This window comes from Falco rusticolus, chromosome 6 (genome assembly GCF_015220075.1).
Source record: "Falco rusticolus isolate bFalRus1 chromosome 6, bFalRus1.pri, whole genome shotgun sequence".
NCBI lineage: Eukaryota > Metazoa > Chordata > Aves > Falconiformes > Falconidae > Falco > Falco rusticolus.
The window spans coordinates 80459942-80479298 of NC_051192.1; the positions used below are offsets into that span (position 1 = coordinate 80459942).

Consider the following 19357-nt stretch of genomic DNA (forward strand, 5'->3'; position numbering starts at 1 on the left):
AACTGACTCTAGATTTGGTTGATTTGCTCTGGATGTCAAGAGGACATTTCCTTACAAAATTAAATACCAGCATCAGATGCATACTAAAGGCAAAGCAGAAAATTACTTTTGCTTTTACTGCAAAAATCCCTTCACCAGGACTTAATAAATGTTTTAAAGTTTCAGCTTCTGAGACAGAAGACACCTTGTCCATAAGAGCATGGCCTCTGAGGTCAGGCTTCCACTGATGACTCTTCAAAATTATCTACTCCATTTTATTACCTCAGTTTCTCCACAGGAAATATGGTGACCAAAGAAAACAAATCTAAGTAGTAGGATGATGGGTAGCTTTTTAATCAATACTCACAACCAAAAGGCAAATTATGAAACTACAGACAACACTTAGGTAGTCTGTTGATATACCGTCTTCCTCACAGAACACTGTGTTTTGACTTCTGATGACAGTCTTTCCGAACAAGTCCAGTATTTTCAACCATATTTTATAACCTCAGTATCAACAACAAAAAGCTGTGCTCAGGCTATGCCACAGTGAAGTTTCCAACAAATCAAGCTTTCCTAAATTTCTAACATTTTCTTCTATTTGCCTGTAAATTCATGATCTTGGCAGACTCCATCACACTTTTCTATGTATCATCATTATTAATTTTAAGCACAAAACTTTAATTATCAAATCCTGTACAAGCTTGCATACCTGTTGTTCCTTCTGCTTTTCTTGATTTTCCTTGTCCAAAATCATAAATTGGAACAACACTGAGGTCATATGTAGTTCGTGGCTTAAGTCGCTTTAACACTATACTTGTAGCAGGAGCATTTACTCTTCCAAACATCTGCCTTCCTCCGCTGCGTGGTCGGTAGTACACACGATATGACAAGACTTTCCCAGGTGAAGGCTGCCATGTAACTCTCATTGAATTTTCTGTCTCGTTGTCTACTGTCACAGTCCTGGCATTTGGTGACACTTTTCAGTGTAAAAATACAGATAAATGTTTACTTTGTCATATGAAGATATATTCAAATTCATGCCTAAAAAATTCATTCTGCTCTATTAAAAAAAAAAAAAATTGCCCACTTTAAAATTAAAGTATTTGATTGTGGGGAAGACACAGAGGAATCTCACAGGCTATTGTTAATTTTTTTTTTTTAACTGAAATGGACTAAACATAAGTGTGCTTTCTACTACAGAGAAAAAAAAAAGACGGAAGTATAAATTACAGGAAAGCATGGCATAATTGGGAGTTTTATTTAGTCACACTTTCAAGTAATCTGTTAAATAATGGATTCAGCACTCTCAAATGAAAATGATGAATTATAAAGCCATTATTTTTTATGAACACAATGTCCTATAGAATTAAGTTTTTCTAAGTTTTGAGTTTACAGATTGGATAAGGTACCGGTAAATAGCTAAACTGCTGGGTATTGGGTTCCACACAAACTATCCTGCAAACAGCGTTGAGTGACTTTCCAAATGCTCAGAAAATCACTCACCACTATTTGCAGGATAGTATATGTGCTGAAATAAGCACATGGACTAATAAAGCATTTTCTCTACAAATTGCAGCATTTGGCTTTTCAGAAATATTTTCCAGGCTGTACAAATGTTACAAATGATCTGAAGTGAACTGAAAGGTACATAATGCTGGCTGTCAGCTGGAACAAGCCATCTAGGTTTTGGCAAAACAGAACCTTCTTGGCATGCCAGGATTGGTCAGTATTTCATCACATGGTAAGGTAGGAATTGCAGGGTACAGTATCCTCTCCCAGTCCTAGGAACTGATAATTTCTATTTGTGTTTGTACCAGAAAGATGCAATGTTAGTTAGCCTCAGGTCTGGGTCTATGGGTAGGCCTGGCAGCCAGTTCCCTCAGACAGCACACTGAGAGAAACAACAAATGATATGGCTAAGCTGCCTGCTTAACCCGGAAAGGGCAGGACAGCTAATGCTGCTGTTCTTGAAGAAGGAAGGAAGATGTGGGACAGCAGTCTGCTTTGATGCTGGGGAGTCAGCTCTAACCAAGAGCAGCAATCACTACTCTTGCAAGACCTTAAGAGCAACTATATGGGTGAAGGACAAACATTAACATAGTTCAGCATCCTGTCTCCACAGCAGTCAAAACAGATGCTTAAGAAGGAGTACAAGAACATCTGAACACATGATGCCTCCCTGGAGCACTCCCTCAGGCCCTGTCTTCACATGGAGTCATAGAATCATAGAATAATTTAGGTTGGAAAAGACCTTTGAGATCATCCAGTCCAACTGTTAAACCAGGACTGCCAAGTCCATCACTAAATCATGTCCCTAAGCACCACATCTACGCATTTTTTTAAATACCTCTAAGGATGGTGATCCCACCACCTCCCTGGGCAGCCCGTTCCAATGCTTAACAACCATTTTAGGGAAGAAATTTTTCCTAATATCCCATCTAAACCTCCCCTGGTGCAACTTGAGGCCATTTCCTCTTATCCTGTTGCTCGTTATCTAGGAGAAGAGATCTACCCCCACCTACCTACAACCTCCTTTCAGGTAGTTGTAGAGAGCAATAATGTCCCCCTTGAGTCTCCTCCTCTCCAGACTACACAACCCCAGTTCACATGGCCCCTTTAGACAAACAGAAACATTCAGGCTGATCCAGGGCACCCCTTCATTCATTCTGGTTCCTTTACTTGCCAGTTCTTGCAATAAGGCAACAAGCTATCCCTGGCCTCTCAGTATTTTTCACTTTGCCTACTATGCACAAGAGGTTTTGAGCCTGCCTTGACTAATACTACATAATGTTTAGCAAGTAAGAAAAAAGAAGAGCCTTGGGAAAGGTAAATAACAAACATCAAAATCACCCAGTGAGTCTCAGTTTGAGGACTGTGAAGACTGGAAAGGGCAATAGTTTGGAAAGGAAATTTATTCATTCTGTAGGAATTTACCCCACCTTTCCTCCTTACTCTATTCATAACATTTCTTCCACCTGATTTCCAGCAGTCACACCAAACCCATGAAAGGCTGGCTTCAGAGTAATTTGCAGACAAAAATCACACCTTAAGTTTGAAGTAATTCTTGCTGAATCCAAACCTATGTTACATAGAAAATATTTTCCTTTCTTTAATGGTCAAACAAAAAGCCAGAACTGACTGATTTGAGGTGGCATTTTTGTTTGGAGGGACTTTACAGCAAAAAAATGGTGAAGAAAAATAAGGTCCATTTTCTTTAAAATATGATAATTTCATAAAGAATGGAATGTTGCAAACAGTGGTAATGTTGTACTACACTCACCATCCGTAAAAGCCTCTCCTTCTACTGGGTCTCCTTCTCCACTGCTGTAGGTTGCATATACTGAAATCCTATATTTAGTCTCTGGTTCCAAGCCTTCTAGCACAGCATCCACTGTATTTCCAGGGACTCTCTTCTCTCCCATCTCATCATCATAAAGTGATTTCCATACTATCCTATAATCATTAACTGCTCCTGGAGCTGGTGTCCATGATAACCCAACTGTAGTGTCAGTTATGTCTGTGGTAACCAAATTACGTGGTGAACCACGTTCTGCAAGAAAGAAAACAGAAAATTATCTCTAAATTACAAACAGCAAAAGTTAGCAAGGTACAAATGGAAAAGTAAAATGATCATAAAGGCAAAACCAAACTTTTCCCATCAATATTAGTTTCAATAATATACATCTGTAGTTCCACAAAACGCTTAAACTTAACTTTAGACTATGCATGATCCTATCTCCTGCCATGCAAGATACTTAGCAGTCATGTTTTAGAATATGTAAAATAAAAATGGCTTTAATCAGATTTGGAATGAAGCCAGTGCTTAAATATGCTGCAGCTCATTTAGGTAGGTTTTAACTCTCAAGTAAATAACTTTATTTCATTCATTCATCTTCATCCTCATGTGTGTAACTTTTTTCTGGGGAGTAAATACAGGAAACTTTTACCTGAGTCAAACAGTCTTTTCTCTGACAACCGTATCTTCTTATTTAATAGTACTATTCTTATCTTCCCGACTATCGCTTACCAGATCTATCAGCTATTTCATTTTATGTTTACAACTAATTTTCAGTGTTGTTTCCTTCATGCCACAGTTACAGTAGAAAACAGTCTCCATCTTTCCACTCATAAGATTTGTACCTCCTTCCTCCCTGGAGTTTGTTCCAGCCAGCTTGGAACAAAGGAAACAGCTCGTTAGTCTGTGAAATCCAGTTGTCAGCTGGATGCGTGAGTCTCACCTAACACACCAGAGCAATTCCACTGCTTAAAATGGAGCTTATTGGTCTAAAGTGGTGCAGTGAAAGGACTGTCTCTGTTTAATGTTTAACATACGTCTATAGCGTAGGTTCAATTTTCCTCTTGCTGGCTGGCTTTTGATGGCAGGAAAGGAGCACTGACTGGTGGACTTAATGAAATGGCCCCGCTGTAGCAAAAACTGCAAAAGGGATCTACAAAACGAGAGCCACATACGCACAGAAGTGCTTGATTCTTTGATGCGTGTTCCCTGTGGCCTTTCTTACTGTACAGGACACTGCTGAGAGACTGCTTAGCAAGATAACTTAAACATTTGAGGTGGCCTTATAACATCACAGTTAAGTTTTACCTTCACTGATAAAAACATATCCCTATATTATACCGTAGCAGCCACAGGACCAGATTCAAAATTCTTTGAACACAGAGAAATTCAGTACCTATCTAATTTCCACTGCTTAGGCTCATTGCAAGAACAGACCTCGCTGTTTTCAGAAGCCTGAAGCAGTTTGAGTCCAAGACTAAGCAATAAGTTGCTCAAAGTCATATACTGTGTTTTCACTTTTCCTATTCATTTGTCTTTCACTTCCACTGCAAATCTGCAACATTTCCAAACATAATCCCACTGGAGCAAACAGGACTACCTGTACAAAGCATCATTTTGGAAATACCTCATTGCCAGCACAACTTCATTAAAACTGAGCCTATGAATGCCACTTGGCTTAATAATGAAAAGAAATTAATATCAAGCTATCTGAAAACAATGTTTACAGTATAATAAAGATTCACCAACTACACAGATTACGGAATCAGAGGGTACCACTCAAACCGCAAAGCTGACTCTCAAATATAGCTAACAGAGCATGTACTAGAATTCCTTTTGTTGTGAGGTTTTTCTGATATTAATTCACAGTCCTGGGACATCCCATCATGTTTTTCTGGAGACAATTATTTTCCTATCCTAACTCTTAATCAGTTCTTACAATCTTACTCTTCAAACCAAGTTTTAGCCTCACAATATAAATCACCAAAATTTATGGCATCTTCTCTGCAAAAAAATCTTAAGATACAGAGGTCTGGGTAAAGTTCATTTGTTTACCTTTTCACAACAATAGCAGTTGCACACAGTGAAAAAGTTATAGTGAAAAGGTCTGATTCAGCTCATGCTTCATGAAGTCTCACCAAATTCAGTGACTGCATTAAATGAAAGCCAGAGCAGAATCTAAACTCCAAAGACCAATTTTCCTGGAAGCCTGAAAAAAGGACTTGCCTTCAAAAGTAAATTACACCAATTTTTCTGTCTGCTCTTAAGCTTCTACTCCCAAATCTTGGCTTTTTCATATAATAAAAAAAATATTCAAGCAATCCAAATGGAAAAAATATGGAAAACTTAACTTGATAGAATGCACAGATGTCTCACAATAAAAAACTTTCTTTCCATATTTTAATGTAATATAAATATACAAGTCACTTTATTTTGGCTACTTTAAAACATGGCCCTGCCACAACATGATTTCAGTATTAAAGTATCTGCTACCACAGCACAATTTTTTGCAAGCCTACTCTTGGACACTACAGCTAATGATATATGTTGGAAACACCACAAAAACAACTGCATATTTAAAACCTTTATTGATTAAGTCATTATTGAGGTCATTAAATAACAGAGGAAAATAATTTGTTTGGAATGGACTATAACGAACACCAGTTACTGTAATATGATGGTTCTGAAAGAAATATTCTTTAGAACTAAATGTCTTTTTTAAAAGTCAAGGTAAGAGTGGGAAAAGGGACTGGGATTCCTCCCAAACCACTAGAACTAAATGGAAAATTTTTACTTCAAATAGTTGGAAACTGCTGACAAGACAACCTACCTACTAAGGGAAATTGGACTTTTTATACGTTACACTGCAACCAAGAACACTTTTTTAACATAACACACTAACTTGATTTGCACCTCATGTGTGAGGTGGAAGTTCACTGACAACTTTTTTCTGCTTCACTGGATCTCCTAGTGTTTTTGTATTAGGGGAGCAGCTGTGTTTAAGATGCAGTTCAACTATAAGCCTTAAATTATTAGGATTCCATCAAATATTATCAAAGCTGCTACACTCAGAGTCATGAAACATATTTATGCTCCACAATAACACTGACATAATGTAGTTATTAGCAAACATTTGATCTTTTAAATATTTTTCCCTTGGTTTAAAACAAAGTATCTAGTTACCTTGCTTACGTTTCACACACACACACACACACAAAAAAAAAAAAGAAGAAGAAAAAAAGAAAAAAAAAGTCTACAACTGTAACACCTAAGCAGTTATTCCGTTCTTTGGTCCACATGTTCAGAAATGCTTGTTGTACACTTACTTCTTGACTGCTTGTTTAAACAGTATGGATAAGGAGCACAGGAAGACAACATACACTGTAAGAAAAAAAAGAGCTGGCTGCTCAGGTCACAAGTGGTTGTTGAAAGACTCCTGATTTTTCCTGACTTGAAATGGAAGCTAAAGTATGCTCATCACTTCATACAGCCCCCAGGTCATCAGCAAGTGAGGAAATAGTTGATTTTTTAAAATTATCCCCTAACAAGCATTAGGTCCTATGATGCTCTGGAGCACCAAACCAGCTGGTATAAGCACAGCTGCAAGTCACAGTGAGTATATACACAGTAAAAGAGAGTGTTTGCATGGACAGGTCAAACCTCTGCCTGGATGAGCAAGCTAGTCACCAGTTTCAGGCTATCAGATTGTCTTTAGCAGTCTTTATCTCAGAGCTGGTCTATCTGCAGTCCCTTGTACATCTCTACCATCTCTCAGTGCAGACACACTCTCAAAAATTGATTTGGTATCTTTCAGTCAGGTGCTTTTACACCCATTCTCGATTTCTGCAATGTCAAGTTTCCACATTAAGTTTTTCCACTATAGTATGCCAGAGACACAATTAATGCAGTTTCCCTGTGTCCACTTGGATTACTTCCCACAGCTCTCCAGCAATCACTGTTGTTATTGAACACAAGACTGTGAATCAGCTAAAATTAAAATGTTGACCTTCATAAAAATCAAAAAGCCTTATTCAAATGGCCTTTCCCCTCAGAAACACTTACACAACTCCAGCAGATTTCAGTAGGAGTTGTACATGCAGTTTGGGCCCAAAGTTTAAACAATTTTCTGTATGTGCTCTTAAAATCAGCTTTCAAGAACAATCTGCAGTGGTAAATTTCATGCAGACCAGTGTTTCATTTAAATTAAACATAGGACTGATCTAAGCCAGCATCCTAAAAGGTCAGAATCAACTGAATAAATGAGCATTCTCTTGCAGAGGCATATACCAAAACTTTATGGCCCGAGTCCTGCCTGTTTACAATGGGATACATCAGGAGTCAGCAGGCTAGGCTGCCACAGCCAAGGATCCAAGTGCGCACATCAGATGAGACAGTGAGACAGTAGCAGAATCACTTCAAGGTTTTACTTTAATGGTCCAACTCTCCTCAGCACTGGAGGAGGCAGTCACATTGGCTGTCTGATATCCTTCCCTCCAAAGCACAAAGTAGTTGGTTATTCCTGGAGTACCAGCCATCAGGCACGTAAAGAAGGGATGTGGACATGGTGCAAGTGAGAGTCAAGGACTTGCCACACAAAGGAAATGCTCACTTGACCGTTACAGCAGGTTTCTTGCTCTTCTGCTGCTGGGAACACAGAAAGGTGAGAAGATGCAAACCAGGAGAGTTCCAGCATGAGGGATTTTGGCCAGAGCACTCCTGAGTCCCTGCTCAGGAAGGAATTCATACTCAGTCCCTTTAATATTTTATATGTCTTTTCCAACAGTAAACCAGTTAACACTACTCTCAGCTGCCTAGAAATATCTTTTTATTGTTCATTCAACCTTCTCCTGTGTTAATTTTTTTCTGATATATATGTAATTTCCCATGTAAAACTAAGATATTTTCCACAGATTATCATAACTCATTTTCAAATGTCAGGCTCAAAAATCTTGGAATGTATAATTTTTAAAATGCATGAAACAGCATTAAATCTCCTGAGGACACTGAGTCCTTGTTTCTGTCAGGACAGAAGCAGCACTACAAAGTCTGAACATTACGTAAAGTCCCTGTGATATGCTAAAAACCTCATTGTAAGAAAATGTCACTTGAATTTGTACTATGCTGCCTGTAGGAGGTCATTAATTTCTAAAGCACTCTTATGTTACTATAAAAACAATTTTTAAAAAAATTATTTACCAAAAAACTACTTTCTACTTTCTGACCAAAAATGACACCACCACCCCACAATCCCCAAACCTAAACTCTAAGAAATATATACAACATAAAATAACTTAAAAGTGAAAAATTACACAGTCATGACAACTTTTTTAATATATTGCTTTAGTACAGCCCAATCCTCACAGAACAAATAGGTACCCATCAAATGGGATGGCAGGATTGAGCCCTATATCATTGAAACATAGATTCTCTTTCTAAAGGGGAGAGGTTATGACATAATTATCTCTCAGATTTACCTCCTGAATATAATATACCACACTTCTTGTTGTTTATACTACAATGTACAAAAAATGGGTTGACTTTCTGCTAGTGTAGACTAGCGGTCTCATTTATTTAAAAAAAAAAAACTATGTCCATTGGCACCAACAGTGTTTCTAGCCTAGGAAATTCACTGGTATAACTGGAAATGCTTTGAAATTTCTCAGTGCAAGCAAGATGGGAATCTGACCACTGAATCTTTCTCTGAAAAAAAGGCTTTTATGATCAATTTCTCTGAAATTCATACTTAAAAGTGTAATGACTTCCCTGCTTAGAGTCAGTAAGTGAAATATTCTTAAAGCTGTTCTTTAAAAATATGTAACTGCCAGCAAAAGGACACTCATAAAATAGATCTGCAGCTTCCAAATTTTCAATCATTAAGATTAAACATTTCTGTGTAGATTCTTTAATCTCACAACGAATTTGTTTCTGTTTAAAACAACAGCAAATTATGAAAGTTAATCTATTTAGCAGCTAATGTACAGTATGTTCTTTTCATCTGACAGCATGCCTTTGGGCAGAAAACCAGATTCTTGCCAGACTTATAACCACCTCTCTTATTAAAAAACAGATTAGAAAAACAGTAGCTCTCACAAACCGCTCACTGTCTGTTGCATTTACACTCACTGCCCTCACTGTGTTTATCATTGTATTTTATTTCTGATGTATGATGACTTGGGTAAGATCTTATGATCCCCTAAAAAACTGAAAGGCATATGGTTTGTTTGGGTTGTTAGGGGAATAGGAGGGAGACTTTTCCCTAAGGCACTGCTGTGGGTGTTTCTTACTTGTTCCTCAATCTGTAGAACATATCATCAAATATAACCATCACTGCTAATTTTAGTTCCCCCAGTTGTCACAAGCCTTGTGCCACCACACAGCAAACAGCAGTCTACACTGATTTAATTTACTTCAGCAGTTTCAACGACTTTGTGTGAGCTGAGGGGAATCAGAGCCAACAAAATATGCCTGAGGAAAATTTTTCCATGGCACCTTTATAGAAGGGTTCCGAGCAAAGCTGCCTAATGATGGATCACCATGCACCTTTGAAAGTGAGAAGATAAAAGTGGAGTGTTTTCTACAGCACATATTTTGCATGTGCAGTTATGTTTAATGCAGTATGAAATATAAAGCTCCAGAACTTTCACCTCTGGATGGTACTTCATAACTGCAGACTCAAAAAGGCTGTATAAGAGATCAGAGCACTATAAATTTCCTAAAATCTGGATTACTGAAGAAGGAAAGCACACTTCTTCAACAAAGGGGCAAAAACACTGTTTCCCTTTTCCCACTCTACAAACACAAGAAAGAAATCAACCCATTCTCTCTGAATAACAATTACCTGTATGGTATGGAACAGCACCCACAGAAGTGAGTCATTTTCTGATTACTCAATTTGCTAAAGTCTCTATTTCATTTTGTCTGTGAACAGTTCATAAAATTCTGATCCTCTGGCATGTGTTTATCTTTGGGTTGGACCAGATAGCTATGCAAACAGTTTATAGAAGAGATTATCTACAGTTACTTGGGGGAATATTTGCGTTCTCTGTTTTATACAGAGAAACAATAAGGGCAAGTATATACTTAGCAAAAAGAAAAACAAAAGGAGAAGTAGAGATTACCCAGCTGGTAAATGCTATCAAGTACACAGAATGCTTGCTGGGTTTGTGTGGATTAATTTTCCTGAGTGTCCTGAACCAAACAAGCCACTTCAAAACACTGAAAAACTGCCATGCAGAGGAAAGCTGAGGAAGAGGAGGACCTTCCAAGAGCAATTTTTAACTGCTCCAAAATACTTTGGAGATAACATACATAACTGAAGGACCTTCTGCGAATGTCTGGGCAGACAGGTTCTTGTAAATCATGTTAGAGCAGTCTGAAAAATTATCGGTCTTCCTCTCTCTGCTGAAGGCTACCCTTGCAACCTTACCCATGTGAGCTCTCCTACTACATGCAGAGAAAAATAAAACATTATTGAAGGCAGTAAGAATGTTTGTCTACACCCTTGGTCACAGGGGACCATTTAGTGACTCAGTAAAATTCCCTAAACATCTGAGATTGGATTTTTCATTTCCTGCCACTTGAATATACAATAGCTGGAGAAGCTACTGTATCCAGCTCCTCTTATTCTCACTTTCCTATTAGTGCTGAAATGTTTACTGCACCCAAACTGATTTCTCTTAGACTACATATCAATACCATAAACTAACTGTCCTAGCCTGAAAGGTAATCTCAAGTCTAGTTCTTGATATTATGATGAACTGGAGTGGCCAGCAACTATGGCATCACTGATCAAATAGGTTTGGTGAGAATTCATATGGTGAAGACATCAAGTAAGCCTCATCAGGATTCCTAGTACAGGAAAATACTTAAGTGCTCAGTACTTCAGTGCTGTTGGCAATGAAAAACACACACTGCACTATTTTGTTTCTCAGACGCTATGGCTCACGGAAAAACTATCTGAAATACTAAACACTTTTTTATGCTTCCTTTCACAGCTTTTTTGTCATTACTGTTGATAAGTTTATTTCTCCAGGAGCTAAGAGCTGTCCCATTCCCAGCCTCAGTGAGACAAGTTATTTCAGCTAATAGTTAGTCAAGTATTCACTTCACTGACCTGTATAATTTTTCAGCCAAGTCCAACCATATTTATTTTAGCTTCACAGGCAGCATGACTTCTCAAATAAATTTCTACACTAAGCTTTGAAGTCTGAATGTTACCTTTCAGTTCTAAAATTGCAACCCTTTTATTCTTAATTGTCTCTTTTTCCTCAAAGGTATTATCTTTTTATCCTTCAATGAGGTAAGACAGTACCATACAGTGAAATGTCATCTTATATCCACTTTAACAGATATTCTGAGAACATTTCATGACATTAGTCAGAGTCCTTTAAAATATGCATGGACCATGTCCAAAGAGTTTTGGCCTAATTCAAGTATTTTTATTACCCCGTGAAACTGCAGATATGCAGATTACTGAAATATACAGTGGATGTTTCATGAGGAAACCATGACTGAAGCCTCTGCTGTCATACAAAAAGAAATTTGTACTCTATTCTTTACCTTTGATCACCCAGTAATGACTGACATCTGTATATGCTCTTACTAACATTTTATTTAACCAAGAAAAATGTAATAGACAGCTTTAATGCAAAGCATAATATTTTCTGGAGTGCACCCTGACAGAGTTTTCAAACCCAGCTTAATCATCAAAGGGTATACATTCCAGTCACAAAACTACACCTGTCAAAATGGTAAAAGTAATTTTAAATTTGGGTTTCTCCCAGGTGAGGATCTGAATAAAAAGTAATTCAGTTAAGTGCTAGGATGTTTATTTATTCGTAATTAAGACAAAATCTGTCACAGAGTTTTTTAACTAAGGTTTTAATTTAATTGCTTAGAGTCAAATCTCCTACAGGAATGCTTGTGTCCTTTTAAGTGCAACATCCAGTTTAAACTCATCTGGTTGCTTACAAACCCATTCCTGAGCTATAGTCTACTAGCCATTTAAATTGTTTGACTCTTCAACCAAATTTCAGAAATTTTTTTCTTATTATTGACAATTTATCACTGCAGGAAGTCCAAATCAGTATCAGAGCCCTCCTGGAAGATGGTGGGGATGGGGCACACACTGAAAGAACAAGACAGTCTCTACCTGATGCTGAATTCTGGTTCTCTGATTACTCTATCTTTTCAATTCCACTGTATTTTAATTCACTGCTCTCTCTATTTATAATGTGTTTTAACTGAAGCTCTAGGCAATGCCTTAAAATTTTTTTCTGTTGCTCAGGTTTTGTGATAGGGTAAAAAGCCAAGCTTATTTTATGAATATGACAAATGCTTGATCTCTCCAGAGCTCCATGTTAATAAATGGTCTCTCACTACAAAGATACTCAATAAAAACCTTTCCACCAAATGTAAACAGTTAAGCTGGTCAATCCTTCACTAAAATTTGAGGCATCTCCCTAAGGAAGTGGACAATTCAGTCTGTTTAACAGAGAGCCAGAGGCCTCTTAAGACTTGCAAAGGAAGACCAAAGCACTCCCCTCTCCACTGACAGCACAGAGAAAAAAGCAGGGATATCAGGCTCCTCTGTCCACTTGGGATTCAGTCTGGTCTTGTTTTGTGAGCAAATCTGCATTCCTGGATGTACAGTGGCTCAGGTTCAGTGGAAAGAGTAAAGGAAGGAGACTCTTGCCCAGCATATACTACAGCCTTGTGAATCTGCTGGGATGTGAAGATGTGAATTCAGACTCTCCCAGACTGAGTAAGGCCTACATCTCCATGCTCAATCTTCCCTCCAAAGCAGCGTGAGGCCTAGCAGAATACCATACAAAAGGAAGTGGCAGCACCACCACCACCACCGAGGAAGTTCAAGTCCTGAGCACCTCTGGCTTTTATGGAGGATATGGGCAGAATCCAGTTACCTCTTCTCATTTACCTGGAGCTCAGCAGTGTTCTGGACCGGAGACAGGTTGTTTTCTCCTACAAAAGGAGCATTTTGGATCTTACATGGGTAGTGAAAGCCAGGTAGTTAGGGAATTTTCAGCATGAATTACAAGGTGCCTGATTCTCTGATGGCTGCGTCCTGTCTCAGTGTAAGTAGGTGGACTGGATTTTTGCCTGAGACTTAGGTAGTGAGGCAGGCAAGCGGTTGGTGCCTAACTCTCAGTTGTTCCTTCTATAGTCAATGGACAGAGAAATGTTCCTTTGAAGGAAAAAATGGGATCTCAGATGGACTACCTGCCTTCTGGAGGTAACCTGCCTTTCTTCATCAATCATAGAAGAATCCTAGAGAGTCCGTGCTGCAAACTGTAGCGTTCAGTTAAGTGCCTGAATTTTAGTGGGATGAATTCAGTACATTGGTGAATCATTGGAACTGATTTTTTTTTTTCCAGTTTCCTATTTAAAATAGGTTTTCCGGTTTGTTTCCTAAGCTATGTCATAAACAAAAAGTTAAACTGATGGAGGAACTGAGAGCCAAGTATATCCCTACTATAACTCCATTAGAGCCAATGGACGAGTTTTAATTCCACATAATTCATCTGTAAGATGTTTTCAAATGCCATGCCTAAACAGCTGCAGTGCCAGACTTTAGCAATACATACCTGGCCAGCACAGAGTAGAGTCACGCTTCCTTTCATGGCCTAGGAGGCAGCTTTCCCTATCCTTTGACAATTAACAGATGACACAGAGAATGCTCATAGAGAAGTCTGGGAAATTCTCAACTTGAAGGCAGAGCAAGAGCAGCCTCCCCTCCTTATAAGAAAGTCTCTGGCTCTGACTTAGGCTTTGCCAGCATTCTGTTAATGCTCAGCTCCAGGTTCTTACGAGTTAAAAGCAGGAAATGATTCATTATTCCCTTGCCTAGACTAGATGCTGCTTCTTTAATGCAAAAAACAGCCTCTGAATATCTTTCAGTAGAAAGCACTGCAGAAATCCTGCAAATTTTCAAAAGGACGAGATATTTTAGCCCTGTTAATTAATCCTGTTACGTTAAGAACAATCTGCCACTAAAACTTCTTGAAAGTTGAGAGTTACAAGACAAAATGTTTCACTGAGGCTGGTGTGGAAGTAGTCAGTTTTGGTTGGTGCTTCCGGCAATACCTTTTTCAAGAAACCCAGTGTCCCCTCCACAACCAGTGATTTGACCCCACTCTTTTCTCTGATGGACAGTAGGTTTGGAAAATTCCTGTAAAGTAGAAGAGTGCCTTTATGCCTATTTTTCATTCACATATTTACTCCTACAGAAAACTCAGGAAGATAGTACACTTTAAGACACCTTAAACATCAATCAAATAAGTGAATGACTGTACAGAAACAATAAATAATTACCTTCAAGTGTTTCTCCTTCTCCAGAAAGGGCCTCCCCAGCTCCAGAGGCATACAAGGCAGACACAGTCAATGCATACCTAGTGGCTTCATCTAAGCCTTTCAGCACTTTAGAAGTAGTGTCACCTTTCACAGTCACTTCCTTAGTTTCTCCTCCTGCAACTGGAGTGTATGTTATAAAGTACTGCTGCACTTTGCCAGGAGCAGCACCCCAAGACAGCTTCATTGTTGATGTTGTAGCATCAGAAACTCTCAAATTTCTTGGATTTCCTCGGACTGCACATGTCAAAAGATGTTTAAAAGAAGTTAAAGCAAGCTTCATTTCTTGGTTTATTTTTTAGGTTACCACAACATAGAACTTAACGCTGAAAAAAATAATTCCTAATAGCCTGCACTAACTCAGCTACAGTGTAACTTCATTGTAATCAGGATTGTACAATTCCACCCCCACCCTCCTTATGCAAAAATGCCCAACAAATCTTTTTGCTCCTATTATTTTCTGTTAAAACAAGCTCAATCCTGGAACAATTATACATACTAGCACCTGAATATATGCTTAACTTCAACATGCCAAAATCCATGTTGAAGTCACTGTCTGCAGAATCAAGTCAAAGATCAGCAATGAAGCCTGAAATTAACACATCATAATTTCTTACAGAGTTCTTTTTGATGACAGTTTTTCTGATTTCTGATATTTAAAATCTCAATGAAGTTTCACCAGTGATCAGGACATTTGTACTGTCTCTGTAGTCTTTAGATTTTGCTTAATAAGGCATGATACCTGTTAAAGGATCATATATTTTTATACAAGTTAAGGCTATGGTGATAACTTTAGTAAATTAAATGTTTCACTTATTCTTTGCTAGCTATTCAGAACAAAGTGCAAACAGGGTCTCAGTTTGCTGAAAGGAAATATAATTATATCATTGACAATATGAAGAATCATGAGGACAATTGATTAAACATACAGGTAGATTCTTCACCAGTTACCTTGCCATATTAAGTGTTGTAGGTTCAATAGATTATATTTTAAAATGAAATATTACTATTTTGATAAATTATGTTGTCTTAAATTACCTCTCAACCAGGCTTGAGTAATTTTATAATTCCCTGTTCATCTGGGATAATACATATGCCAATATGGCTTATTCTCTTTTCAGTATGAATATGTCAGCATGCAGGAGTTCTTCTCAAGCTTACTATGTTCACAGCATTGATCATGTACCTTCATCAGTTTTTGCATATCCATTCAGCGAATTCCCAGGCCCAGACTGATACTCAGGAATAACAGACACTTCATATCTTGTATCTTGGATCAAGTTCTGCAGAGTAGTTGATCTTTCATTTGCTGAGACAGTCACTTGTCTCCTTTCTCCTCCAGTAAGTGGTCTATATACAAGTCTGTACCGCAGGACATTTCCTGGAGCTGGAGTCCAGCCAACTACAAAGCTATCAGTAGTTTCATCTGTTATCCTTAAGTTTCGAGGAGCACCTTTAACTACAAAAAATATACACATATAATTTGTAAATATTTGCTTTTAATCATCTGAAGTATCTGAAGTGAAACCATTCCACCCATTCCGTTAGCTCATCCAGTTTATCAAAACAGTTTATATTGCCTTTCCATTGCTTAAAGGTAGACAAACCATTAGTCATTTCTGATAATTTAGGGCCAGGGTTACAACCAGCAGTGTAACAAAGCTGTCCCAGTTGTATTAATCCCAGTTTATACAACTGCTTCTGAAACTTAAGACTGACTGTGTTTAGCAGTAACAGCAGAATTGAACTGTGTAAGGGACATTTGGGCATGGTGGGGAAATTTCTTAACACAATAAATCATACAGGTTTCTTTGCTGTGGCCATTTGCTTCTGCACCACCTCCATTTACAGATAAATGTCAGATACACCTGACTACACAGAGGCAGCTCACCTATTTTAACAAAATGACCAAAACAAATGTAACAGGGAAAAAAAACCACACAAAAAATATTTCACAACAAAAAATATACTCATTTCAATATGAATTGCATCTAATGCTTAAAAAACATTTCTGAATTAAGTCTCAATCTCAAAGACAAGAAATATTCCAGAAATTACTGAAAAACTGTGTTGAATCATTTAACCTAGCCTGCTCCTTGAAAAAAGATATAGCAGCTCAGGTCATTTCATATGAACTCAGTGGGCACACCAAAGAACTTGACGTTTCCAACATACATTAAGTTCTACTGTACTGCAAGTTGCCAAGCAGTATGTAGCACTGTCATTAAGGCAAAAATTGTTTTGTTTTTTGCTATTTACTATCTAAAGCTAATTCAACTGGAACATTATATGCCAAAAGCATTGTCATTCAGTGTTAAATTACAGACCTGTTAAGAATGGAACAATTAATAAGCCTATTTTAAAAGAAACAAACTTGTCTTCTACTAATCAGAAACACAATATTCAATTTCAAATTCTTTAAAAGACTGAAACCAAGGTTAATTGCCAAGAAATCTGTCTGGCCCCAGTTGTTAGCTGGATCTGCATGGAAAGCTGCTGACGTTTACATGATTGCAGAAGAACTCTGTCTTCTCAGACATGTTGGGATTTCATCAAATCAAGATGCTGACAATTATTTAAGGCAGTATCAGTTACAACATGGGAATAGTGATTATTTTTATAAAAGCTATTCCTTCTCCTGTCCCTTACACTCAAAAGCTATATATTCTATCAGCCAAGAGCTTGTCTGTTTTCCTAAGGGAAAGTTATGTGCGGCCAAAACATTCTGACTGGTACAGTCATGGAAATATGCACACCAACAGTGAAACCTGTATCTTCCAAACTTAACTTCCAAACTGAGCTACTTTATAAGTGTGTATTTCTATCAGTCCTAAGAGGAAAGGGCAATTAACAAATTTCCATGCTGCTTCTTTTGCTCCCTTGGAACCATTTACATCACCAAAGGTCACAAATGACAGCATGGAATAATGAAAAAGACTGGATCAATATTTTTTAAATCATGATTTAGACTGAACTGAGTATTCAACTGTGGAAACAGAAAATCAATTTTTCTGTTATCCTTCTCCTTTAAATCAGTGGAAATGCATCATGGCAACTCTATCAAAACAAGTACAGCTATCTTGCTTAAATTTACAGCCATTGATCACATAAACTCTGTCCTGGTTTCAGCTGAGATAATTTTCTTCTTGATGGCTAGCGCAGTGCTGTGTTTTGGATTTGGTGTGGGAACAGTGTTGATACACTGATGATGGTTTTGGTTGTTGCTGGGTAGTGTTTGTACTGGGTTGGGGACTTCTTGGTTTTTCAGGCCCTGCCAGCAAAAGGGCTGGAGGGGCACAAGAAACTGGGAGGGGACACAGGCAGGTCAGCTGAGCTGAACTAGTCAAAGAGGTATTCCATACCATGGGATGGCATGCCCAGTATATAAACTGGGGGGTTGGCTGGTGCCTGCCAATTGTTGCTTGGGACTGGCTGGGCACCAGCCAGCAGGCGGTGAGCAGTTGTATTCTGTGTCACTAGTTTTCTTTCCTCCCTTCCCTTTAGATTTCATTTGTCTTCCCTTCTCCATCCTTTTCATTATAACTGTTAATTATTGTTCTTTTTATTATTAATATTACTGTTCTTTTGGTTTTATTTTATCTTAATTATTAAACCGTTCTTATCTCAAGCCTGGAGTTTTACATTCCTTTCTGACTCTCCTCTCCACCCCCTGGGCGCGGGGGGAGTGAGTGAGCGGCTGTGTTACTGTTAATTACCAGCTGGGGTTAAACCACAACAAACTCACACTGTCATCAATGGAAATTTTGAATCAGCAAGAGTTATTGAATCGGACCCATGAAGTTCTGATGAGAAACAGCTGACCAAAAACTCAGCCCCCTTTAAGCCTATGGTATATAGACCAGAATTTCTATTAATGTAAGTTAGATGTAGACACAGCAAATTACATAGGTACGTACTGGACTTTAAACGTGTTAAAGTCAACATGCATTCCTGCATCAGAGTAGGATAGGATAGGATAGGATAGGATAGGATAGGATAGGATAGGATAGGATAGGATAGGATAAGGTAGTTCAGTTGGAAGGGACCTACAATGACCATCTAGTCCAACTGAAGTGTATATTAAGATTATTACATGCCAATGAATTTGTTATTGACAACACACCACTTCATTTGAAAATAGGTCACTGCATAGAAATATAGCATCCATCCAACTTTCAGGGAAAATAAAATCCAATCTTAACAATTTAATGTTGGCCTATTATTGGAATTTTATATCTTTACTAAATGCATTGAGAGACAATAATGTGTATTCTCATCCTGCGTACCAATACAGCTTCTCAACCTTAGCTGGCTGTTCCACATACACCCATTCCCTCAATTAAGCAAATTATTATTTGAACATATGACTCTTTTGCAACCTAATAATGGGAAGCCTACCTTCTAAGGTGGTTTCCTCTCCATCCAAGGGAGGGCCATCACCATCTTCATACTCAGAAATCACACTGACTGCGTAAGTAGTCTCAGGTAGCAGGTTGGTGAGAACTGAGCTAGTACTTGAAGCTGGTACTGAAACAATGAAGTCCTCTCCACCAACTGCTACTTTATATTTAATGAGATAGGACAAAACCTCAGATCCAGCTGGAGACCAGCTCACTTTGAAACTGTCAGATGTTACATCGGAAAAGACCATATTCTTTGCAGGTACATAAGCTGTATGGAAATAAAAATGCACAGATGAGGCATACTTGCTAG

General features: G+C 38.2%; 1 protein-coding gene across 1 annotated transcript in view; it reads right to left on the reverse strand.

Moving 5' to 3' along the window:
• COL12A1 (collagen type XII alpha 1 chain) overlaps nt 1-19357 on the reverse strand; it is a 106349-nt gene that overhangs the window by 68815 nt on the left and 18177 nt on the right. The window contains 7 exon segments of the mRNA XM_037391817.1: nt 692-845; nt 847-899; nt 902-958; nt 3263-3532; nt 14609-14881; nt 15831-16103; nt 19043-19315. Of these exon segments, the coding sequence (XP_037247714.1) occupies nt 692-845; nt 847-899; nt 902-958; nt 3263-3532; nt 14609-14881; nt 15831-16103; nt 19043-19315 (1353 nt within the window).